We start from the raw sequence: 26949 nt of genomic DNA, 5'->3' as shown, positions 1-26949 counted from the left end.
TTTTTTTTTTTTTTATTCATGCAGTCCGATTTAATCAACTTTACTTTTATAATAATTGATCAATATATTAATTTCATTTGATTTGTTGTTGAAGGTTCTTTAATTTACATAATATAATCATTGTCTTTACTCCTCAAATATCCATCCCCATATCTGAGTTTATGAGAAAGTTGATGAGAGATCACCCCCGATTTTTGAAAATAAAACTGCACTGATCGAGAGACTGACTAGGTCATCATACAAGATCAGCAAATTGGTGCTAACCAATCACTTTTGCTTTAAAAACATCATTTAATAATGAAGAGATACAAACCTTGTAAAATTACTGGGTTGGCAACATTTCTACAGGTTGGTAGGCTAAGAGAGCGATGAAAACCTAAACATACAAATGTGTTTTTGTATTTGTGCTAAATCTATTCATTTATCTTTTTTAGTTAATCTTCATCATTATTAATACCAGATATTGTGAAAAGAATCCAATAGCAGAATTATGTTTAAAAATATCTGTCCCCATTTTTTTAATGTTTCTCTGTCTCTCAAAACAGATAGTTGAAATCATCATATTCTTTTAGTTCTTAACATCAGCGATATCATTCATATTGCATACCAGGGATTTTTCCTGCCTTGCATCCAAACCTGCTTGGGTAGGCTCCAGGTTCTTGTGATCGAGCTCTGGATAAACAGGTTTAGATAATGTATATATTGTTCTTAAACTCAGATGCTGTCATATTGTGCCCCTCTATACACCTATCACCTGCTCTTGCTCTGCTCATTATGGGTTTACTGTTCTTATGATGGGCTATTCAAGTCTCACTGCCCCTAACCTTCACATGACATGCTCGTTTTTCTTTGACTTCCTCAATACAGCTAGGTGGGGTCTGCACACTAATTCAAGCCTAAGACCCCTGTTATTCCTAAGCCACCGTGATTTTCATGGTCACACCTGTCACAACACAGTAGATTCTGTTTTCTGATTTTTGATCTTTTCAGGCCTGCAGGTGGCAAAATTCTGTCTACAAATTGTGTCTGAGAGGCTGGTAGAAAATAACAAAGCCCAGTGTTTGAGATTTTTCAATGGAATATTGAAGGCATTCATTATAAGCACATTGTCTTGGAGCAGGATATGTTGTGTCCTGTAGACATTTAGAGTAAAAAACCCTCAAGCCTTAAAATTCACAGAAATTTTATCACAAAATGGTCAATTTTGGGTAATAAAAGGAAAAGAAAAAAGTGCCAAAAGTCAGTGCAGATTTGTTCAGCACAAATGACATAGAAAATATTTTTAAAATTATAAAATTGTGTAAAATTGTTCATTTCCAGTATCTGGTTTTGATTGTTTTTATAAGACAAAAACAAAAACAAATAGTAAACTGTGTGGTGTGTAGCGTAGTAAGCTTCCACTAACATTAAACGCCTATTATATCCAAACTCGTTAAGTGCACAGTTCTATCTCATTGTAACACAAAAACTCTGTAGTAGCTCTTTAACCGTAAAATTATTACTTAAACTAAAACTGAAAGTAATATATATAAAAATGAAATAGAAATGTCTTTGTAAAATAAAAACTAAACTCAAATAAAAAATGCACGCTTAAGGAAAACTAAAACTAAACTGAATTTTCAAGTAAGGTCAGAAAAAATATAGAAATAAAAACTAATATAGAAAGGCAAAGCTATTATAACCTTGGTCCCCAAGTTGGACTGGCATTCCATCCAGTGCTGCTGCCTTGTCTTTTTCCTGGTGCTATCACAATAGGGTTACGCCTGGTGCAACCCTCACTCGGATGAAGTGCCTTTGGAAATACTCGATTATGTTGAAAGGGTGGCACAGTGGTTCACATTACTGCCTTACTGTACTGGACACCTGGGCAAATCCCTTGCCAGATCGCATTATGTGCAGTTAACACATTTCCCCCCAGTAGTTTTGTCAAGTTTTAGCCCAGCATCCCCAAAAAGTGTATGTCAGGTTAATCACTGACTCTAAACTGACATGAGTGTGTTTGTGCAGGTGACTAGGCCCTCCATTAGACTGACGTCCCATCCAGGGATACCAGGATAGGTATTTGGCCTGTTGCTTGGTGTCAGTGTGCTTGTGTACTACAGGTGGACATTCAATAGACAGGTGCCCCCTGCCAGGATTGCTTGCTTGACTCCCATTGATAAGATCAAGCAAGTTAAAGAATGACATTCAAGTTCCTATCTGATACAACCTAAAAACTGGCATATCGTCTTGATTGACTTATTATGTTACACAGAAGGCCAGAGTATACTGTACATCTGCCCACCTTCTTATCCTAAAGTGCCTTACACTTCTACCTGTCTATGTAGTATATAGTGCCTTTCCCATCACTGACATTTAACATATTTCTATCTATCTATCTATCTATCTATCTATCTATCTATCTATCTATCTATCTATCTATCTATCTATCTATCTATCTATCTATCTATCTATCTATCTATCTATCTATCTATCTATCTATCTATCTATAATATGGTGCATTGTACATTTATCTGTTAATTTATGTTAGCTTTCAATTCAATAATTTTTTTTTTCACAACCTAAATACTGATATTTCATCTTATCTTATTATTTTAAACAGGAGACCAGACACCCACTGCCACTGAAGGTTCGTTTTTATTGTATAGTACTGTTTACATTTGATCTATTATATAGTGTCTTTCACATCCATCTATCTATCTATCTATCTATCTATCTATCTATCTATCTATCTATCTATCTATCTATCTATCTATCTATCTATCTATCTATCTATCTATTCATTGTGAGAGAATTAACTTGAGATTCTGTAAAGATTTAATTTCCCCTATCTATTTATCTTATTATATAGTGTCTTTCATATCTTTCTATCTATTTATCTATTATATAGTGCCTTTCATCTATCTATCTATCTATCTATCTATCTATAATATAGTGCATTGTACATTTATCTGTTAATTTATGTTACCTTTCAATTCAATATTTTTTTTTTTCACAACCTAAATACTGATATTTCATCTTATGTTATTATTTTATACAGGAGACCAGATGCCCACTGCCACTGAAGGTTTGTTTTTATTGTATAGTACTGTTTACATTTGATCTATCATATAGTGTCTTTCACATCTATCTATCTATCTATCTATCTATCATTATATAGCACCTTTCACATCTATCCCTCTATTATATAGTGCCTTTCATATCTATCTATCTATCTATCTATCTATCTATCTATCTATCTATCTATCTATCTATCTATCTATCTATCTATCTATCTATCTATCCATTGTGAGAGAATTAAAGCGATCAAAGGGTAATACTGCATAGCTTTTGCTTTGGTACATAGTCCATATTCAAAAAGAAGCATATTACTTTTTTTCTTAGACATAGCATTAAAAGACTGCTGAAAGGGTTAAGTAAAGAGACAGAGTGTTACAGGTGTAAGGAACTGGGAGCAGACGGTGCCAGTGCATTGAGAAGGGTGGAGACTCCTTTGTGAAATGACAGGATCAGTTTTGGGAAGGTTCACCATTTTCTGATAAATCCCAGTTTATAACTTTGGCTTGACTCCCATTGATATTAAGGAGACATTTCATCTTCAACGTGATGCCTTCTGGTGATCAGTTCATCTTCTGCTCACTTCGCTATTCACAGGAGGAGTCATTTTAAGCAAGGAGACCCAAACTTTTGCATGCCACTGTACTTTGTTTTTTAAAGGCCACTATTGTGAGGTGGCTCACCGAGACCCTGTGCTTGGCTCTGAAGGTTAATGTAAAGCACTGACAACTGCCAGTAATATTTTTCCATAATTCACACTTACAACAACATTTATTTCTATAACACGTTTTCATACAAATGATGGAGCTCAAAGTACTTTATAGGATGAAGAAAGAAAAAAAAAAGAAAAAATTAAAAAATAAAACTAGGCAATACTAAGTAACAAAGAATAAAGTAAGGTCTGATGGCCAGGAGAAGAAAAAAAATAAAACAAACTCCAGAGGGCTAAAGAAAAAAATAAATCTGCAGGGGTCCCAAGGCCAAAAGACCACAACATAAATTACTTCAATCATTCCTCATGGTTTTCAGGCTTTACATGGAAGAATTAGAAGATGCTGGTCATGTGGACCTCTGGGTATTAAGCCATTAATGTAGGGACATCAAAGTGCCCTGATCAGGTACTGGGAGGTCATATCCTCACCACAGAAAACTGGAAAAACAACAGCATAGAAAGTAGGTGTTAGTACGGATTGTGGAGCCATGAAAATAACGATAATTCAATGCATATACAGAATATCAGAGTTACACTAAAATGAAGCCATGTTAAAATAATGTGTTTTTTTGGAGTTTTTTTTTAACTTGCTCCACTGTATTAGCCTGGCAAATTCCTATTGGCAGGCTATTCCAGATTTTAGGTGCCTTACAGCAGAAGGCCCACCTCTCCACTTCTTTAAGTTTAGCTCTTGGAACTCTAAGCAAACCCTCATTTGAAGATCTAAGGTTACGATTTGGAGTGTAACGTGTAAGACAATCCGAAATATAAGATGGAGCAGAGATGATTTAAGGCTTTGTAAACCATAAGAAGGATTTTAAAGTCAATTCTAAATGACACAGATAACCAGGGTAGTGATATCAAGACTGAGGTGATGTGCTCAGATTTTCTTTTCCTAGTTAAAATTCTAGCAGCTGCATTCTGCACTCATTGTAATCGATTGGTGTCTTTTTTGGTTGGTCCTGAGAGGAGTGCGTTACAATAATCTAGACAACTGAAAACAAAAGTGTGAACTAATATCTCAGCATCTTGCAGTGTTATAAGAGGTCTAACTTTTGGTATATTTCTTAAGTGAAAAAATACTGTCCTAGTAATCTGATTAATTTGTGATTTAAAATTCATGTCAGAGTCAATAGTTACCCCTAGATTCTTTACCTCCGTCTTGACTTTTAATCCTAATGCATCAAGTTTATTTCTAACACCATCATTGTATCAATTTTTGCCAATCACTAAGATTTCTGCTTTCCACTTATTTAGTTTGACAAAATTACTTCTCATCCATTCAGAAACACAAGTGAGACATTGTGTCAGTGAATCAAGAGAGTCGGGGTCATCAGGCGCTATTGATAAGTACAGCTGTGTGTCACCAGAATAGCTCTGGTAGTTCACGTTATGCCTTGAGATAATCTGACCTCATGGTAGCATGGAGATCGAAAAGAGCAGTGGACTCTATAGAGATCCTTGCAGACCACCATAAAAAAATATCAGGGGTCTTTGAAGTATAATTACCATAATTAACAAAGAATTTTCTACCTGCCACTTAGGATTCAAACCAATTTAGGACCCTGCCAGAGAGGCCCACCCATTGACTAAGGCGATTTCTAAGAATATTATGATCAATGGTGTCAAATGCAGCACTCAGATCTAAGAGGATGAGAACAGATAAATGGCCTCTGTGTGCGTTCACTTGCAAGTCATTTACTACTTTAACGAGTGCAGTTTCTGTACTGTGATTTGTTCTGAAACTTATTAAGTTAGTTAGCTGCATAATGACGACCTTCTCTCGATTTTACTTAAGAAAGATAGGTTAGAAATAGGGCTAAAATTGTCAAAAACAGAGAAGTCGAGATTATTTTCTTGGGTTTAACTACAGCAGTCTTAAGACAGTCTGGGAAGACCCCCGTATCTAATGACGAGTTTACTATGTCAAGAATACCATCAATTAGCGCATCAGATTCTTCTTTGAAAAAACTCGTTAGACTCTAATTGTCCAAGAAACAATGCAGTGCTGACATTTGTATTTGTTAGCAGCAATGACGTTGCACACCAATGACTTGCAGCAGTAATCTAGTAATATTAGTCACAGAATGGCGGCCCGCACAAAAAACAAAATAACAGCACCTAAGCAATAAAATATTTCCATAAAAGTAAATACAAGTCTAAAACCATTACTGAAATTCCAAAGTAAAGTGAAGTCTGCAGGATTGAGAACATTGAAAATAATCGTAGTAGTTGACTCTGCTGTTGGTGTGGCGTACTGTGGACGCAGCCGCACGTCTTCATCCGTTTACAGTAGACATGAACCATCGGTTGATTTTTTTTTTAATGAAAGTTGTTAAAGGAACTGAAGCTCACACCTGTTTCTGTGCTTAGCATGTGGAAAATGTGTTACCTCATCAGAGAGGATGAGTTTAGATTGAGATGATTCAGCTGGGACTGGCTATTAGTACTAGGCCAAAATGAATCAAAAAGAACCATAAGTGTACCAGGAGATGTGAAATCATAATTCAAGGTTCATAAGGAAAGAAACACCAGGAAGCAGATTAAGGTCATTACCAGAAAGCTAAAAAAAACCCTGGCAAAAGTACCCAAAATATAAAAATAAAACGATAGTCTTAAAAACAAAAGCAAAAACATCTCATCCAAAACTTTACAGAGAATCCCAAGCCCATCCCAGGTCAGCTCCAGGTTTGGATGAGGTGTCGTCTCACGTGGAGGAGTTCACGTATCTTAAGATGAGTGAGGGACCAATGGAGGAGGAGATGAGCAGGCCAATCGGAGCAGCGTCCACGGTCATGTGATGAAGAGAGAGCTGAGCCAAAGGGCAATGCTTTTGACTTACTCCTCGATCGCCATTGCTGCCCTCACCTATGGTCACAATCTGAAAGAACAAGATAGTGGATATAAGTGGCGTCTGAACTCTGCCTTAGAGATGGGGTGAGGAGCGCAGTATTTTGGATGAGCTTACAGTAGACCATCAAAAGGAGCAAGTTAAGGTGACTTTGGAAACATCTGATGCCTCCTGGATGCCTATTTCAAGTATGTCAAACTAGGAGGAGACCTTTATGTGGTTTACGGTTACCACACAAACTCCTCTCATGCGATCAACCCACCCAGTGGAGAATCCAAAGAACGGCACCAAAGAAAACGTGGCTCAAGCAGGTCGAAGATGACATCAGAAACCGTCGACTCAACCTCGACGAGGCCAGAACAGCCACCATGGATCACCTTGCATGGAAACACCTTCAAAATGAAATCCGACAACCATTGGCACCCACAGCAGCGTACGGGCTTAGGACCAGGTCCAGACCAAACACCAGCTAGGGACCAAAGAAAGAAAAAAAGAAAGGAGGAGACCTTGGGGCAGACTCAGGATATGCGGGAATGGCTTGGTTTCCCCCTAGAAATAGTGTGAGAAGGTGTTTGGATGTTTTGGTCCCATTCTTTATTCATGGCTCAAGATCAGGGCACCACCAGTGCAGAGCTTGGTCAGGAATGGCAGCAGGCAGATGTGAGTGAGCCGAAGAATTTTGAAAGAAGGCCTGGTGGGTGTCAAGAAGGGCATCAAAGAAGCCAAGAAAAACATTAGGGCAGCGTTTCTCAACCTTTAAGTATTTGCGACCCGAGTTTTCATAACAGTTTTAATCGCTCCCCCCCTAACATTTTTTGAAGTGTAGATGCATACTTTATTATACCTACTTAACTTTTATCGACATTTATCTAACTCTATATTTATTGTTCTAGTATCAGAATGTAGTTTAAGTTCATTTGTTTTGGTTTCAACAGATGTTTTTTACATATTTTTGATTCTTGTTTTCTTTTCTACACATCCTCGCACCCCCGTTTTTGTTACTTCGCGCTCCCCTAGGGGCGCCCGCCTCACAGGTTGAGAACCACTGCATTAGGGATAGACTGATATTCTGGGATTGGGCTGCTGAGGACTGCTGGGGTAAAGCCATTGTCTCTCATGAATCCCCTTTCCGATTGTCTGAGAAGAAAAGGTGAGCAGCGCTACCACCAGTTCTGTGTCACCCAAGTAGTAAAGCATCCTAAGACCACTCATGTCAGCCAAAGGCAGCGGGCTCACTCACAATTTGGCCTAAGATCACAGCCATGAATAAAGAATGGGACCAGGACATCTTCCGAGAGCAACTTCTCCCAACCATCCAAGAGCAGTTTGGTGATCCACAATGAACAATCCAGCATGATGGAACACCGGGCCATAAGACAAAAGTGACAACTAAGTGGCTCGGGGAACAAAACATTGAAAATGTGGGGTCCATGGCCAAGAAACTCCCTAGACCTTTAATCCCATTGAGAACTTGTGGTTAATCGTCAAGAGGTGGGTGGACAAACAAAAACCCACCAATTCTGATTATGCAAGAATGGGCAGCTGCCATCAGTCAGGATTTGGCCCAGAAGTTGATTGACAGACAGCCTGCCAGGACGTATTACAGAGGTCTTGAAAAAGGAAGAAGGGCCAATGCTGCAAATATTGACTCTGTGCATAAACTTCATGGAATTGACAATAAAAGCCTTTGGAACTTCTGAACTGCTTGTAATTCTACTTCAGTCTACCATAGAAACATCTGACACAAAGATCTAAAAACACGGAAGGAGCAAACTTTGTGAAAACCGATACTTGTGTCATTCTCAAAACCTTTGGCCACGGGAGCAGTGGCTAAGTCCTGCCAGTGCTCCAATTGGAATTCCAAAAGAAATGTAACCAATCGTATCCTAAATGTTTTATGTCATCTTGGATAAAGGCATCAGCCAAATGAGTAAATTTAAATGTATTCTCTTACATAGATAGGGAGCCATCACAAGTTATGTAACTTCTAACTCGTGTAAGCGAGTGGCACACAACATAAAACAAATAATAACCATTCAGTCTTATAAATCTTCAATAAATAATCATAAACTAGTGTAATAAATACAAGTGCAGATGTGGGCACTCTGGCATTCCAGCATGGTTGGAGTGAACAATAATACCTGGCCCGGGAGGCCAGTTTGACAGAAGGACATGAGTAGATACCCTGCCAGGACAACATGCCCCCTTGTTATACTAGAGGGTAGCATCCCTAGGTCAGGATTCCCACATGGGTACATAAAGAGCATGCTGGGATCTGTAGTCCCATGGGGCAGCCCTGTTAGATTCCATGGGGGCTGTTAGAGGGAGTTCCTGGAATTAAAGATCCCTACTTAGAGGGACTTACATCTCGCCCGGAAGTTCTTCCAATGGGCTGTGTCCTAGCAGCCTAAAGAATAAAGCTCACCTGGAGGAGTGGAGACAGAGAGAAGATGAGAGAAGGATTGTGTCGTGTTGTGCCACTGTTGAAGCCTTTTGTTTGCACCGGGGACTTGTGTCTGTGCAGATATGCCCAGGGTTTGAGGTTCTTCAGTGCCCCCTACACTATTCAAGTCAAAATGGCAATTATGAGCCGAAAGATGGGAGACAACGGAGGAACACAGAGAGGACTTGCTGGTGCAAAAGCGGGCATTCAGAAGTGTGTGGGCCATTGGTGTACGAGAACTGAAAAGTAGAGAGGCTAGATTGAGAAGAATGACTTTAATAAAATTAAAAATAAAATTAAACTTTTGGAAGAACCCTTGTACTGTACATTTACAGGCACACAAGTTAGCTAAAATTATACCGTAAATTATAGGGCAGCATCTGCTGTACTAGCTGGCACATTGTTCATTGCCAATCTGAAACCCTGGGGGGTACCAACCTCTGCTCTTTCTTACTGTCCTTTGGCCTGCCTAAAACCTGCCATTGCCTTTGCACTTGTCCGACAGGACATGGATGAAGGCTCTCATCAGCCATGCCAGTTTGTCATTATTAAATGTCCTTTCATTTTTGTTTTTGTTTTGTTTTGTTGATTTTCAAGATGAAGTGCCATCAAAGTGCTCAGTGTATCCATGGCTCTCCGTCGTTTTGGGAATCCTGCTTTTCACTGTGATTGGCTTATACGTTTACACTTGGCTCAAACTAAAAGGTAAGTCTGCCTGTCCTGTTCCCCTAAAGAGTGTGAGGTGCCTGTTGGACAGACTGGAGATCCTGGTGCATCTCCTGTCACCATGCTCTTCAGGAGGCCCATCTGTTGACAAGTTTAAGGCTGGAGGAGCAGATGAGGTTACCACTGGAGCCACATTTAATATTTGAGACATCGCTTACCTGGTTGGTCTCACTTCCATTATTAACAAGAATCTCACTTTCTTTTTCCTAGAAAGCAAAAGGCAAACATCAGTGGAAAGGACCCCGAGGAATGACGCAGGAGACCCTGAAGTAACCAACTATAAAAACCTTTACCTTTACCTCTAATTAGAAACACACCTGCTTCTCTTTGGCTTCTCTTTTTGCTTCAGTTCATGCCTGGTTAAATGCTAATCTCACTTGAAATTTCAAACATTTCAAAAATGCCTCCCACTGTGCCGTCTGCCATTTTAAATAGTGTGTGTGTGAGGATTAGCTACTTTCTCTGTAAAGGAGGACATTTGAGTTGGAAAATGCGGAAGCCTTTCCCTATGATGCCATAACACACCTTTATACTGTCTTGCGGTTTTTTAAAATGACTCGCCAACAAAGGCCTGCACTACGCCCCAGCCACTTTACATCTCTGTCGCTTGTGTTGTGAAGAGGGGGCTGAATGCACCCCAAGGAGCCTCCAAAACCCCCTCTTAAACGGTGATACAATGGGGAACCCTTTTTTTTTTTAACCTCCTCTTTGCTCGATCACCTGCTAGCTGCTGCTGCTGCTGCCATGCCACGTGATCTGCGTCTAGTGTGGCACTTCAAACATTTAAAGGCCTATACAGCAACTATCCTTTTGTCTCACTGACTTGTCTCTCTTCTCCCCCAGACATCCTCTGCTCCTTTTGGGGGCCCGGCTCCCAAGGCGCACCTCCATGAACAGGGAGATTTTCGACTCTTTTAATTGAGAGACGGAACTGTCCCCTCCGAATACACATGGAGCTCGATTCACTCCTGAAAGAGACTTATGTTTATTTGAAGTGTCGGAATAACGTTTCTATCTCTAAAATCTCCCGTGTATCTGTGCAGCTCTGTGACCCAAGCGTGACAGCGTATGTGGATTTCACTTTCACCAACCAACAAATTTTTTAATTCTCGCAGATACGCCTTATCATTAGGAAGAAACGATACTTTTCCCTGATGGCAGCACGAGTTAAACGATCTCCAACTCCAACTTAAAGTTTAAATCCAAACAATATATTCGCTCTTGTTTTCTGTTCCGTTATTTCACCAAGTAATAATTTCCATTTGTTTGCGCTAATGCAATCTTTACTATCATTTTTTGCGAATTTTGGATTTTCGTACTTCCATTTTCTCTAACCTGCTCTTCATGTCTATCGCGCCAACATTTTTGAATTCTTTACGACGTTCTACTGTGTGATCTACTCTTTGTCTTTTATTTCTGGCCCAGGCATGGTTAAAGCTTTGTCTCACGGGACATAAAAGTGTCTCTCTGCAAAAGTCTCATCTCGTCCCAAGATTTTTTTTGTATAATACAGAGATATAAACCTTTACTAGCAGTTCATCACTATACAGTATTTATGATATGAAGGCCACAATCACAGTCACCGGCAAACTAATGACCCATTAAATATTTTGAATACATCAAGCCTCTTAAATGAACAGACTTCATTCCTCCCTTTCTTATTTGGATAGCTTAACTGTCGTAACCCTCTAAAAATGATACACGTGGTAAATTCACTTCTGTAAAAATAATTTTACCCTTTTCAATTGAGTGTATTTGCATGTATCTACATTCTTTTATATTTTTCCATCCATCCATCCATTTTCTAACCCGCTGAATCCAAATACAGGGTCACGGGGGTCTGCTGGAGCCAATCCCAGCCAACACAGGGCACAAGGCAGGAACCAATCCTGGGCAGGGTGCCAACCCACCGCAGGACACACACACACACACCCACACACCAGGGCCAATTTAGAATCGCCAATCCACCTAACCCGCATGGTCCACTAAAAAAAATTTTCTCAGTAAATTTGAGTTCTTGGATAAATATGAATTGAAATCTTTACCTAGCCTGCTAATGAAATTGAATCTTGTGAGCGTTAATTGATTAATTAACTGCTCAGGCCCTGATGGCAGCAAAGCAGTCCTACCTCAGAACATTTTTACCACCGTGCCTTACAGTTGCTATCAGGATTCCTCTATTATCCAACCTACTATATCCTAACTACAGGGTCACGGGGGACTACTGGAGCCAATCCCAGCCAACACAGGGTGCAAAGTAGGAAATAAACCCTGGGCAGGGTGCCAGCCCACCACAGGGCACACACACCCACAATTTAGGATTGCCAAAGTACCTAACCTGGATGTCTTTGGACTGTGGGAGGAAACCCACGCAGAGAACATGCAGACAGGACCCGGAAAGCGAACCCAGGTCTCCTTATTGCGAGGCAGCAGTGCTACCTCTGCACCACCGTGCCACTCTGCTATCAGGATCTTCTTGCCAACTGCCCTTTAGTATGCCGTTGACCAAATAACTCCACATACAGTATATTGAAAAAGAGAATTTTTTTGTGAGGTGTACAGACTTTTTCACGTGACTATTTGCAGAGGTTAAGGACAGAAGGTTAAGGTCAGGGGTTGTTGTGGTCGTGATTTAGTATGAATGGTGCCAAAAGCAATGTGCAATGTCAGGGCAGATGGTAAGGTTAGGGTTAGTATGGGTAGGATTTTATGTGCATGGTACCCACATTCTCCATAACATACATTACACCTAATCTTCAGTTGTATACTTACCTACCGTATGTAGCTAACGGTTTATCTACCGCATTCTTTTGTCACAGGGCATACAGCAGGGAAAGTAAGTATTGAACGCATCAATGTTTTTCCCAGTGAAATACAGGGCTATTCAAAATGAAAGAGCAGATTTCAAAAATGTATTTCAGACAAACTATATAAGACAGAAACACGTTCCGCACATCACTGAATAGAGGAAAGTTCAAAGTTTTAAAGCCTGCCTAAAAGTACCAGTGAATGCCACTGAGCGCTGTTTCTCATTTATAGTAAAATGGCAACAACACCACAAGAGAAATCATTTTGTGTGCTTCAATTTTTGAAGTGTGAGTCCAATGTTCAAGCACAACGTGAATTCTGGAAAATTTAAGAGTGGCAAAACTGGCTGTTTCCCCAACTTCAAGAAGTTTCGAATGACTTAATTTTCATGCAAGATGGTGCCCCTGCCTCATTTCCACTTGGAGGTCCGGTGTTACCTGAATGATGCCATTTCAGGACGATAGATTGGAAGAGGTGGACAACGAGATCTTGCTCATCATTTATGGCCTCCCATGTCTCCAGATACCTTACCCCCTGCGATTTTTATTGATTGGGGAACATTAAATAAAGAGTGTTTGTTCCACCTGTGCCTGCTAATCAAATTGAGGAAGCTGTGAATTCAGCAACTGGGGACCAGTGTGTGGCAAGATATGGTCTACCGCTTTGATATTTATCACGCTACTGATGGCGATCACGTCGAGTGCAGGCAACCTCAAGGACCAAACTTTAAACCTTCCTCTAACCGGTGATACACAGTTTGTTTGAAATGCATTTTTGAAATCTGCTCTTTCATTTTGAATAGCTCGGTATATTTCTAATGGGGCTATTGACATGAATTTTGTGGCCGGATTGCTTTCTAAATCCTGACAGATGTCAGCTGTTTCTTGGCTTTCCATGACCTTTTTGCGCCTCCTCTTCTTCATCTGTTCAATACGTATTCCCTGTGTCATTCCACTTTATTACACTTAACTTCCTTTATGGACTTATTTATTTTGATTCCTTTGTATGTGTGGATTACGTGGGTTGTTATTGACACCTGGTGTAAATTTTGCATCAATAGTCCCCGTTTGAAATATACTTACTGAGAAAAACATTGTTGCGTTCAGTACTTATTTTCCACGCTGTATATGCTGACACATCCGCCTACTTGAACAACTTGCTACTTGTTAGTTACAGGAAGTTCACAATAAATTGGACTCTTTGTAAAGCCCGTGTTTAGCTTTTACCAGGTTTACAAAGTAAGTCACGTGTAGGATAGTTGGATACGCCCAAATAACAAAACATGATTTGTGAACAAGGTGGGTGTTGTTTTTGATTTCTGTGTACGTGTGGAGTACTTGGGTTGTTACCAACATCTGGTAAACATTTCATGTCAATAGCCCCCTTAGAAATCTAAAGGGAGATTCACTCGAAAGAAGCCCCGAAGATTCTGTTGTAACTCCCGTTAGGATGAAGCAATAATAACCAAGAAATTCCACTCTATACCTTGACGTATGTGGAATCGATTACATTACCTGAGATGCTGGAAGTGGTTTCCATTTTCTGCCAGACACATTTCGACACGGCGCTCCATGTTCAGGAACAGCAGCATTTTCACGTTGGATGTTTTCCTTCAAATCTTCCACCGTGCGACGCTTGTTCTGATAGACTTTTCCTTTGAAGGAAGAGGTCTGGTGGTGTCAGATCTGGCATCCATGGAGGCCCAAGTCCTTTTGACATGACCCTGATGCCGAAGAAGGACTCAATTTCTGCCATACTCCTTGCCGATGAGTGACACGTCACTCCATCTTGCTGGAAGTAACCTTTCGTTAACTCACGATCATCCAGTTGATTCTGACATCGCTTACATGAATTGGTGACCCATTAGGTTCGCACCATGACGAAGCGCTGCTCAATATTGTACACCACCATTCTGATGAGAAGTCGAGTGACTGAGTGAAGGGTTACAGTCGGTATGCACCCAGAATTTGCAAACAGAGGTTAAATGGCTGACCAGCACCTATCTCATCGCTCCGGCGTAGGGGCATCCTGGCTTGTTCGAAGCTCCATATACTGAGGAGCACATTTGCACATTGTTTCGTTCAGATTGCTTCATCCTAGCGAGAGTGATTACAGAATATTCGGGGCCTCTTTCGAGGGAATCTCCCTGTATTTACTAAGAAAAACTTAGATATCTTCAATACTTAACCCTAACCCTAATTTCCCCGTTGTACATCATATTTTGATATTTGCTTTTCGTTCTCCATGTTCAAAAGTTCCATCCTGCCTAAAACTGTTGTCCTACGTCTGCATTGATGTTGTGGTGCTGAGGCTTGAGAGGAGAAAGAGGTTAGGAGCTTGTGCCGCACTCACCACATTACAAACCAACTCAGGATCCCAGATTAGGACCCGAGTGCAGCCATGCAACAGGTGACAACTCAGCATCACGCTAGTTCAGATGGAGTGAACACTGGGAGGTTTTGTTATGGCGGCTGGAGTGACAATTCTGCCACCAACCCACAGGTGTTTTGGCCTACATGCGAATTAACGTCACACCCAGGAATTAGCAATTGCAGGTTAAGGGTCTAACAATATAGAGTCACTTTTGTCATTTATGGTATTCGAACCGGCAACCTTCTGATTGCCAGTGCAGATCGCTAACCTCAGAGCCACCCCTCTGCCCTCCTCTGACCTTTGATCTTCTCACAAAAATACAGTAGATGAGATGCTGCTATAGTTTGGAGGCGCCTGGATTTTGGCGAACCTCTTCAACTGAGGAAGTGTAATATAGAAGGACAGGACCCTGAGTGAGTTATGGCTGGTATCATCGTCTAACTAGGGAGACAGAGGTCAAAGAGACCAACCAAGAGTGACCAGAGAACGTTCCATCTATGGTGTGCTTCTGTAAAGTGGCTGACAGAGTTACATCCACAACACATGTGAGCATACGACGCAGTAGACAATGAATCTGCAACCTTCTTGGTGGGATTGGAGATATTATTTCTGAAGTGGCCCCAATAGGTCCAATTAATAACCTCAGATTAAAGACATCACACACGTTGATGCTAAACAGGATCGGAGCCGTCCCAGGAGACCAGACTGAGAAGGCGATGGGAGGAAGTCACAATTCACCGTCCAAAATGAAACACCAGGATCTCATATGCAAGAGCCCACCACTCTATGTAGTGCCTATTATAGGAAGTGCCACCATAAGGGGTCAATGAAGTCTTCCCTGAGACTTGTAATGTGTTTCTAGGACCTGATTGTCAATTTCTACTCACACACAGACACGTTAGCTTTGGTTTCCTCATCGCCGTTTCCCATGATAGCCTTGTGCCTTCTTCTCAGTCTATTGAGTAGAAGTTATCAGTGATCATCATCTGATAAGCTGATAAACCAAACTCTAATAGCCTTGGCTTGAAATAAGGTCAATGGTCCTTCTTGTGTGTGCGTTTGTGTGTTGGCATCAGGAATGACTGCCCACAATTTTGGCGTCCATCACCATCACCATTTTCTGGGTTTATCCAGGTTTTTTGCCCCATCTCCTCCACTCTCTTTGGACCTGGGTAACCTTTTGAGGTGACATCCACTCTTCCTATGTCATCTCCCACCACTTCCATCCACAGCTTCTTTGCCCCAGTCTCTAGGCATCATCCCTGCTGCCTCCATCTTGGTGCTCCTCTTGTGGCCTTGTTTCCAATGATAAAACTGAAACAGACATGTCATCTCAACAGAATAAAGGAAATGTTCAGACTGTGAGATCATTAAGTACAAATCATTAAACAGGTTGGACCTGTGAATTCGGACTTCAGGTGGTAAACAAAATGGCTGACCCAGTGATGCAAGGCCTAGTGATTCACCTTTACTCTTTACCATCACTTGCATGAAGTACTTGACAAGAGAGGACAGTTCAGTCTTTAACACTACTGCTTCACAGCTTAGTGGTCCCCAGTTTAAATCTCGGGTGGTCATTGTCATGGTGGGTTTGGTGTGTTCTGCGCATGGGTGCCATTAGTGACTGTAAATTGGACCTGTGAGAGAGAGTGAGTGAGTGCTGTGGTCTACTGGTGCCCTGTCTGCATTGCCTCTGATGCCACTGGTTTGAGCTTTACAAAGCAGCCTTTACATTATATAGTGTCTTTCATTGGAAGCATTACGACAGTCAAACATTTAAAAACTTCTCTCACAATCAGCCTTTATATACGAGTCGTGTCTAACACAATTTTAATTCCTGAAGCTAAGTCATTGCACATCATATCACAAGGCTATGGGTTCAATCCCTTTACTTGCCAGAAATTTCAGAATAATTTAAGCACATCGGTCTTGGATGGAGCTCATTGCAGAAAGACACTATATAAAGTAAAGGGCATTGGAAGAGTAAGATCTTCTTCATATCGGTGACAGGATCTTAAAGCTGCTGCAGCCGGCCAGACACAATCTTAAATTGAGTTGGACACCCCAGGATTTGCAGCTTTTCACATGTTACTCTCTGCTTGTTTTAGATGGGAGCCCCAGAAAATGACACAGGAGGAGTTTACCAGGTAGGGGTGACATTACCTTCGCAGGTCTAATTGTCTCTGCAGGCCAAACGCTAATCTTTTTCCTGATCATTTTTCAGGAGATGACACAGAGGGACAATGCTGTTTATAGTGTCTGCCAGCCAAAGCTATCACTTTGAACACCGTAGAAAGTGGGGTGATGGCCCCCAAAGTATGGGGTCACTCTGGAATAGTGAATAAAATGACATGAAGTACCCAGGAGTGCAGCAGTGACCATCCCTCTTGTTGGCTAGCTCTGATGTGGACATCAATCTTCAGGAATCACTGCGCACCTCTCATTTTCCCTATAGACTGGTCAAACTGGTCAAAGGTCTGAACTTCCATTATGCTTAGTTATGAAAGGAAGGAACTCAGCTTGTCAAATAATGCAGAGACAGAGAATGACAAAGAGGCTGCCCAGCTCTTTAGATGTTGAAATGAGGAGCTCAAGGTGGATGTTTGAAGATAATCCTGGAATGACGGTCTTCGTACTTTGAATAAGTGGGACCAGGCAGGCAGTGTCCACTGATTAGCGAATCTTCAGCCAAGGTAGAGACTCACACTTATAGACAACTGAGTTTGCATAACAGTGTTGGCTTAATTGTTTACATACCACCTGACATTGACTCTGATTGGTGCATTAGCTATGGCATTTACTCTGATTGATTAAAACACATGAGACATTTTAGCAAGGAGCACAGCCAGCTTACACACCCAAAATAAAAGTCTCACCCCACTATATTCTTGTCTGTTTCAATCCCCCTTAATTTCAGCTCTTACCCTCTTATGAAATTTCTGTGTAAGTGACAACTTTCAAGTCTTGTTATGTACTTGACATCTGCCAGTTTCTAAAACCACCACCTGTAACGCTCTGTCTCTTTACGTAACCCTTTCCATTTAATGCTATTTCTAAGACAAAAGTAATATACTTCTTTTGAATATGGACTACATACCAAAATAAAAACTAAGCAGGATTACCCTTTGATCACTTTAATTCTCTCACAATAGATAGATAGACAGATATGAAAGGCACTATATAATAGAGGGATAGATATGAAAGGTGCTATATAATGATAGATAGATAGATAGATAGATAGATAGATAGATAGATAGATAGATAGATAGATAGATAGATAGATAGATAGATAGATAGATAGATAGATAGATAGATAGATAGATAGATAGATAGATAGATAGCCATCAAGGGGTTTGTTCCAGAAAGTGAAATTAGATAATCGAAACAACAGGCAGAGCAAGATGTGCTGATGACCATGCATGAAGATTATTGGCACATTAACAATGGAGGAGTAACACAGCGGCAGTTCCAAGGAAATCGAAGACAGTGTGAAGGGTCTGTGTAAAATAGTTAATCAGTGAAATCCATGTAAACTTTGTTATTGTTAAATTATTGAACTCTGTAAAATGTACCACTGAATATGAAACGCTGTTTGCCCCGACGTAAGCATTGTGTTCTTTTATTGCAATAGCGACCAGGTTATGAGTAACCAAGCAAGTTAGTTGTGGTGAGTTTACTGTAAATTGCTGCAACAATTATTATAGAGAGCTTGTAGGCAATGATTTGAACACAATCAAAGAAGCATGAAGTGAATAATGACCACGTTGACAGTTTCCTCCTGATTATCTTGCTTGTGCTCTATAAAACAGAATTGTCCATCCTTCTTTGGTGAAGTCATTTTATATGTAAATCCCGTAATCTGTTTGTTCATTTAGAAAAGGCTTTAATCCGAAGAACTTTACAAGGGGTGAGATATAGTGGAGTAACCATCTGTCAGATGAAAATGGCTTTAAGTGCCACACGACAAGCTACCTCCTGCACTTGAGAACACGTCACCACTTGAAGCTAAGCATGTTCAGGCCCGGCCAGTATGTGGACAGGAGACCAACCAGGAAAAGCTTAGGTTGCTGTTGGAAGAGGTGCTGGTGAGGCCAGCAGGAGCTGCTTATCCTGTAGTCTGTGTGTGAATCCCCATGCCCCAGTGCAGTGACAGGTACACTGTGCTGTAAAAATGGCACTTTCATTTAGATGAGAAGTAAAACTGAGGTCCTGACACTGTGTGGTCAGTAAAGATCTCTAGCCATCCTTTAAAAAGAGCAGAGTGAATCCTGAGGTTCTGGCTAAGGCCTGGTCATTCTGGCACCATAATCATTCCCTGTCTCTAACTGGCTATCACTCTCTCACCACTTCACCATCTGATAGCAAATGTGGGGTGAGAATACTGGAACAAAAATGTTGCATCGTTCAGGTGGATGCTACACATGACAGATGATGCTACAAGGACTAACACAATAAAACTAGCTTGCCTTAATGCTAGAAGTGTAAAAAATAAAGTAAGGGAGCTGGAGTTGTATGTAGCAGAGCATAATTACGATATTATAGCAAAAATGAAAACCTGGCTAAATAACAAAGATCGGAATGAGTGTAACATAGAGGGATACACATTTTATAGGAAGGATAGAGAGAACAAAAAAGGAGGTCGGGTTGGTGTTGATGTCATACAGAATTTAAACGCAAGTCCCCTTCAGTTGGACGATGAGCCCCATCTTAGTGAGGACATCTGGCTTTGCCTAGATAGCATTAGAGAAAGAGGTCTTATATGAGGAGTGTGTTATAGACCACCCAATTCAGACAATAATTTAAACACACATCTTGTTAGAAATATTAAAGTTATGGGGAAATTTATTATCTGAATATTAACTGGGATAACCTTGCAGATGGAGGAGCACAAGAGCAGGAGTTTTTAGAAGTAATCAGTGACTGTTTTCTAACACAGCATATTAAAGCACCAACACGGGGTGAAGCCTGTCGGGATTTAGTATTCTGTAATAATCAGGATAGAATTGAGGGTCTAGAGGTGATTGGACCACTAGGGTCACGTGACCATACTGTAATACAGTTTTCAGTATTTTGTAAGAGTCAAATGCAAAGACTAAGATTAAGTTTAACTTTCGTGAGGAAAATTTTGAGCAGATGCGGCAAAGTCTAAGAAGGATAGACTGGGATAAACTTTTAAGTGTGGAGACAGTCAAGGAGCAGTGGAACAGGTTTAAAAATGTTTTACATGTAATGCAGAACAGATACATACCTACAATTGGAATTAATAGGAAATTAAAAAAAAAAACTCCACAGTGGATTAGTGAAGATTTAAAAAAGAAGCTGGAAATGAAAAAAAAAATGAATAAAACATATAAGACTAATGACTGCAAAGTGAATCGTAGGGTGTATGAGAACATGAGAGGAACCATTATGAAGGATATCAGGGAGGCTAAGAGACAGTTGGAGAGGAATAGAGCAGAGAAGACCCCAAGAGATTCTTTCAGTAATTTAGTAGTAAAAGAAAAGTCAAGGAGGAGGTGAAGTGCATCAGGAATAGTAAAGGGGAATTAAAAGAAACAGACAGAGAAAATTACATTTTTCTGAGGTGTTCACAAGTAAGGAAGCTGATAATCTCTCAGAGGTAACAGGGACTACTAAGGAGGTACTGAGGGATTTGGAAATTATAGAGGGAGAAGTGCTGCTGAGATTAAATACGCTGAAATCAAACAAATCACCAGGACCAGATAATATTTATCCTCGTGTTCTTAAGGAGGCTAGCGAGTACAGATAGAAACCCTTGACACACTGATTTGTAGATGAGGTTGCACGTGGAAAATATTATATAAAAAGGGTGACAGGGCAGATCAGAGCAACTATAGGCCAGTAAGCTTAACGTGCATCACAGAAAAATTAATGGAAGGAATTATTAAGGATAAGATTGAGCAACACATGGCAAGGACAGGAGTTTACAGAACAGTCAGCATGGGGTCAGAAGAGGGAGGTCGTGTTTTACTGACATGTTGGAATTCTATGAGGAGGCAACTAAAGGATATGATCAAAGTGGAGCTTACGATATTATTTATCTGGACTTTCAGAAAGCATTTGATAAGGTGCCACATGAGAGGTTGGGCATCAAATTAAAAGAAGTGGGAGTTCAGGGTGATGTTTTTAGATGGGTGCAGAATTGGCTCAGACACAGGAAGCAGAGGGTGATGGTGTGAGGAACCTCATTAAAGTTGGTTGATGTTAAGAGTGGTGACCAGCAGGGGTCAGTGCTAGGGCCGTTGCTATTTTTAATATCTAGAAATGATTTAGATAGGAATATAAGTAACAAGCTGGTTACGTTTTCAGATGATACCAAGATAGGTGGATTAGCAGATAATTTGGAATCCATTATATCATTACAGAAGGGCTTGGATAGCATACAGGGTTAGGCAGATTTGTGACAGATGAAATTTAATGTCAGTAAATGTAAAGGAAGAAAAAATGTGAGGTTTGAATAAACAATGACATTTTTAAAAACTGAGAGTCCACCTTATGAGAAGGATTTAGAAGTCATAGTGGACTCTAAGCTATCAACTTCCCAACAGTGTTCAGAAGCCATTAAGAAGGCTAACAGAATGTCAGGTTATATAGCGCCTTGATGTGTGGAGTACAAGTCACAGGAGGTTCTGCTCAAGCTTTATAACACACTGGTGAGGCCTCCTCTGGAGTCCTGGGTGTAGTTTTAGTCTCCAGGGTACAAAAAGGACATAGCAGCACAAGAAAAGGTCCAGAGAAGAGCGACTAGGCTGACTCTAGGGCTGCAGGGGATGAATTATGAGGAAAGATTAAAAGAGCTGAGCCTTTACAGTTTAAGACAAAAAAGATTAAGAGGTGACCTGAGTGAAGTGTTTAAAATTATGAAGGAATTAGTCCAGTGGATCGAGACAGTGACTTTAAAATGAGTTCATCAAGAAAACGGGGACACAGTTGGAAACTTGTTAAGGGGAAATTTCACACAAACATTAGGAAGTTTTTCTTTACACAAAGAACGATAGACACTTGGAATAAGTTACCAAGTAGTGTGGTAGACAGTAAGATGTTAGGGACTTTCAAAACTCGACTTGATGTTTTTTAGAAGAAGTAAGTGGACAGGACTGGCGAGCTTTGTTGGGTTGAATGGCATATTCTCGTCCAGAGTGTTCTAATGTTCTAATTATTGGTGGATGAAGTGGCTCCCCACTTTCTTTGTAAAGTGCATTGAGTAGTGAGAAAAGTGCTGTATAAATGTCAGTCTGTCAGTCAGTATCCAACCTGCTATATCCTAACACAGGGTCACGGGGGTCTGCTTTAGCCAATCCCAGCCAACAACAACAACAACAACAACATTTATTTCTATAGTATGTTTTCGTACAAATAATGTAGCTCAAAGTGCTTTACATGATGAAGAAAGGCAAAAAAGACAAAGTAAGAATTAAAATAAGACAACACTAATTAACATAGAATAAAAGTAAGGTCCGATGGCGAGGGAGGAGAGAAAAAACAAAAAAAAATCTGCAGGGGTTTCCAAGGCCATGAGACCACCCAGCCCTCCTAATATAAATGACCTCAATCAGTCCTCATTGTATTCAGGGTTCTCATGGAAGAACTTGATGATCAATGGAGGGACATCACGGTGCTTTGATCAGGTGGTGGGAGCGCAGATCGCCACCACAGAAAAAGAACAGAAGAGGGAGTATGGACTACAGAGCCATCAAGAATGATAATGATAATGAATTGAATATACAGAGCATCAGGATTAAACTAAGATGAAGCTGTGAGAAAGCCATGTTAAAGTAATGAGTTTTCAGCAGTTTATTAAAGTGCTCCACCATATCAGCCTGGTGAATTTCTATCAGTCAGCTATTCCAGATTTTAGGTGCCTAACAGCAGAAGGACGCCCGCCTCACCACTTCTTTTAAGTTTAGCTCTTGGAATTCTAAGCAGACACTCATTTGAAGATCTAAGGTTACGATTTGGAGGGTGAGGTGTAAGACATTCTGAATATATAAGATGGAGCAGAGATGATTTAAGGCTTAACGCAGGGTGCAAGGCAGGAACAAACCCCGGGCAGGGTGCCAGCCCACGTGCACACTAGGGACAATTTAGGATCACCAATGCACACAACCTGCATGTCTTTGGACTGTGGGAGGAAACCCACACAGACACGGGGAGAACATTAAAACCTGGAGGACCCAGGAAGCGAACCCGAGTCTCCTAACTGCAAGGCAGCAGCGCTGCCCACTGCGCCACCATGCATTATTATTATTATTTAAATAAGTAAAAGCAAAATGGGAACTGTAACTAGTAGACAGATGTGCTGCAAATACAAGGAAATGCCATCAGCCACATGAAAGTTTTATTGTTGCCTTATTTCATTCCAGAATCCTAGTCACAACATTATTTTTGGAAGAGAGGAGTCTTCAGAGATTTTTCTGTTAAAATTAGCAAGGAAATCTGCAGAAGCGATGACAGTGGGCAGCTGTTTCCACCAGCGAGTGCCTTTTCAGTTATTATTGCTCAGAAAATGTTGCCTTTGTTTAAATTCAATTGCTCTTCCTGTGATTCTGTCAAATTCCTCTTTGATGGTGGTTATTTATTTCAGTCCCTGTGTGTCTGTGTGTGTGTGTAGACACCACCCATAGGAAAACTTTATTGATCATTGGTTGACCTTTGATGGGTCATGTGACTTAAAGGAGATTCTCACTTATGTTTCATTTAAGAATCAATGTTGTCAATGGCTACACACAACCCACAGATCACCTCCAAAGACCTGCAAGAACATCTCGCTGCAGATGGTGTATCTGTACATCGTTCTACAATTCAGAACATCAGTATGGCAGGGTGATGAGAAGGAAGCCCTTTCTGCACTCACGCCACAAACAGAATCACTTGTTGTATGCCAAAGTTCATTTAGACAAGCCAGATTCATTTAGGAACAAAGTGCTTTGGACTGACGAGACAAAAATTGAGATATTTGGTCAGAACAAAAAACGCTTTGCATGGTGGAAGAAGAACACCGCATTCCAAGAAAAACACCTGCTACCTCATGTCAGATTTGGTGGAGGTTCCATCATGCTGTGGAGCTGTGTGGCCAGTTCAGGGACTGGGGCCCTTGTTATAGTCGAGGGTCAGATGAATTCAACCCAACATCAGCAAATTCTTCAGGATAATGTTCAAGCATCAGTCACAAAGCTGAAGTTACTCAGGGGTTGGATATTCCAACAAGACAAAGACCCAAAACATAGTTTGAAATCTACAAAGGCTTTCATGCAGAGGGAGAAGTACAATGTTCTGGAATGGCCGTCACAGTCTCCTGACTTGAAGATCATCGAAAATCTATGGGATGATTTGAAGCAGGCTGTCCATCAAATGTAACTGAACTGGAGAGATTTTGTATGAAGAATGGTCAGAAATACCTCCATCCAGAGTCTAGACACTCATCAAAGGCTACAGGAGGACAGCGTCTGGAGGATCAAAGGAGCAAAAGGAGGCTCAACTAAGTATTGATGTCATATCTCTGTTGGGGTGCCCACATTTATGCACGTGTCTAATTTTGTTATGATGCATATTGCATATTAATCCAATAAACTTAATGTCACTGCTGAAATCCTACTGTTTCCATAAGGCAAGTCGTATATTAAAAGGAAGTAGCTGCTTTGAAAGCTCAGCCAATGAGAAACAAAAATCCAAAGAATTAAGAAGGGTTCACAAACTTTATCATATGACTGTATATTTATGAAACTGCAAGGGGCACAAAACCCCATAACCAATCCCCCTCCCAAATGATAACATGGCCATATCTCTGAGAGCTTCATAAAAAGCTTTTGTTACATCTGAACAGCATCACGGCGATGACTACGAAGCAGACTGAAACAGACAGCGCTGCCATTTATTTGTTTCTACTTCAAGCACAGTGTCAGCTCCTGTGCCGTCATTTGTGACAGGGTCTTTGTTTTATCATTTTTTTTCCGTGTCTCTGATGACAATGAAACAAAGCAGCCATTGAACAAATGAGGGTGGGCTTTTTGTGTGGGCATACATGCTATACAAGTGACCCAGAAAATCGGATGACCCTTTAATTTAAAACGAGAGTGCCACACTCACTTGATGCCCGCAATGGTCAGTCTCTGTAATAAAGTCTGCCTTTTGTGTCTGTCATGTCTCTAACTGAGCAGCTTTGCATGTCCTGTTACATGGAAATGACCGAGTGAAGAATGGATGAATTGTAAAAAGGTTTTTATTTATTTATTTAGGTTCTGCTAACTGGCACTTGCAAATCGTCACTGTGTGTGTGACTATGGGGTGTGTGTGTGAGTGAGAGTGGTCCTTGTTGTCTGTTTTCAGCCTTTTTCTCAGTCCCGGTGGGATAGCCGTTGCCCCTCATCACCCACACCTGTGAAATGGATTGAGAAAGTTCTAGAGCCGACCTGCTGAACTCAGTCCATTGAGGGGTATGGCGCCTGCAGAGCCCTCCCTGGATGTTAGGCCATGTGTTACGCAGTCTAACTGGTTTTAAAATGAGTGCCCCAAACTTGCCAAATATTTTGTTAACATTACTATTCACTCCAACATATTTGTTCCACTACTCAGCTTCTCTGGCTCATTGTCAACCATTTTTTTTCAATGTCCCTCAGCCAAGGTAGTGGCTTCTGCCAGGAGAGGCCTATATGCAAATCCAAAAAAGAAAAGAAAATATTTTCCTTACATTTTACATGCAGTAGTTAAATTATTTATAAGTCTGAGAAGAAATATTAGGGGAATTAAATGTGCAGCTTTAGATATACAGCTTTGGGTGTGTATTTTTATGTGCGTATGCAGCACATGTCTGCCTGTCAATAAACTTCAGTGGTCCCATTCCATGTGCAGGGGGGTAAGAAATGTGCAGAATGTCCCAATTCCCAAACTGTGCTGCACTGCTTCACGCATAAGAAAGGAGGCCATAAACTTGAATTGCTGTTATTGGTGTGCTGCATAATTCTCTGTTGCTGAAAAGGAGCTTATTAGCCAAATGTAATGTCCGACATACAGTACGCGTCAGAGGAGCTCAGTCAAAGTAGGTAATAACCCACCGGCGCGAGAGGGGGTGCTGTTGCTAACATCCTCTTCTCCTTCTCTCTGTGGAGCACCGAGAAGCCACCCAATCAGAACACTTAGCCCCGCCCCTTTTGCTTCCCTAGCTATAAAAACCCTGAATGCCTGAAAGGAGACATCTACTTGTAATAAGAACTCCTGAGCAAACAGACCCTGAACCGACGGCTAAAGCCAAGCATTTGTGTTTGTTTATTTGAAAGTCAAGATGTCTAAGCAACGCAAGGCTTTTACTTTTGGTTGAAATTTCTGTTAAATTAAATGTCTGTTGCCACCCAGCCACATGAAGGATTTCATTCTGCTCAGTATTCCAGCTGTTGATCATTTGCAGACGGGTAATTTTAGGAAATGTAGGTAGTAAGGAGGGGACGGGTCACATTCCGGAGATGAAGCCAAGAACTCTGATGCTCAGATAGCCTGTTTGGGCCTCAGGATGTGCTGACATTTAGATCCTCAGTAGTCGGACTATTTCTTTTTTTGTTTTTTTGCTTGCATGTCCTTTTCTGATTCAAGTAAACACCAACCCTGCAGCGGGCGACTGCTCTCTGTGCCAATCAGAGTCACTCAACCGCCCACATCTGGTGTGCGTGTATTGAGCCTCTGAAAAGAACTCGGCCTCTCTTCTACTCATACCACACAGCCTGAGGTGCCGACTGGCTTTTTAGTTTCTACCACAATGGCCTTTTTATAAGTGCAGCCTCACATTTGAAAGCCCCAATTGTTTTTAATGCTAAATAATCCACAAATTACAACCACATGAGCTTAAGGAAGGAAGACAAAAATCTGAAAAAAAATAAAACACCAAAACAGAGAAACCAGAGGGCCATCTCACCCACGACACAAATTAGGCCACTAAACGAGATGGAGATGAGCAGTCATTGAAACCAA

The 26949-nt window shown here is 40.8% G+C and overlaps 1 protein-coding gene across 2 annotated transcripts in view; it reads left to right on the top strand.

Moving 5' to 3' along the window:
• Positions 1-18088, top strand: part of LOC120514930 — a 66498-nt gene extending 48410 nt beyond the window's left edge. Inside the window, exons 3-8 of one of the 2 annotated variants that reach the window (XM_039735578.1) lie at positions 2603-2629; positions 3041-3067; positions 9661-9768; positions 10000-10058; positions 17079-17117; positions 17195-18088. In XM_039735578.1, coding sequence (XP_039591512.1) covers positions 2603-2629; positions 3041-3067; positions 9661-9768; positions 10000-10058; positions 17079-17117; positions 17195-17254 — 320 coding nt within the window. In that variant the 3' untranslated portion in view covers positions 17255-18088. The remainder of the gene's footprint in view (positions 1-2602; positions 2630-3040; positions 3068-9660; positions 9769-9999; positions 10059-17078; positions 17118-17194) is intronic. The other variant, XM_039735588.1, reaches the window with a different exon arrangement.
• Positions 18089-26949: the final 8861 nt, after the last annotated feature.

Source organism: Polypterus senegalus, chromosome 1 (genome assembly GCF_016835505.1).
Source record: "Polypterus senegalus isolate Bchr_013 chromosome 1, ASM1683550v1, whole genome shotgun sequence".
NCBI classification, from domain to species: Eukaryota; Metazoa; Chordata; class Cladistia; order Polypteriformes; family Polypteridae; genus Polypterus; species Polypterus senegalus.
Note: the sequence above shows the minus strand (reverse complement) of the source record. Positions and strands in the feature narration are given on the sequence as shown.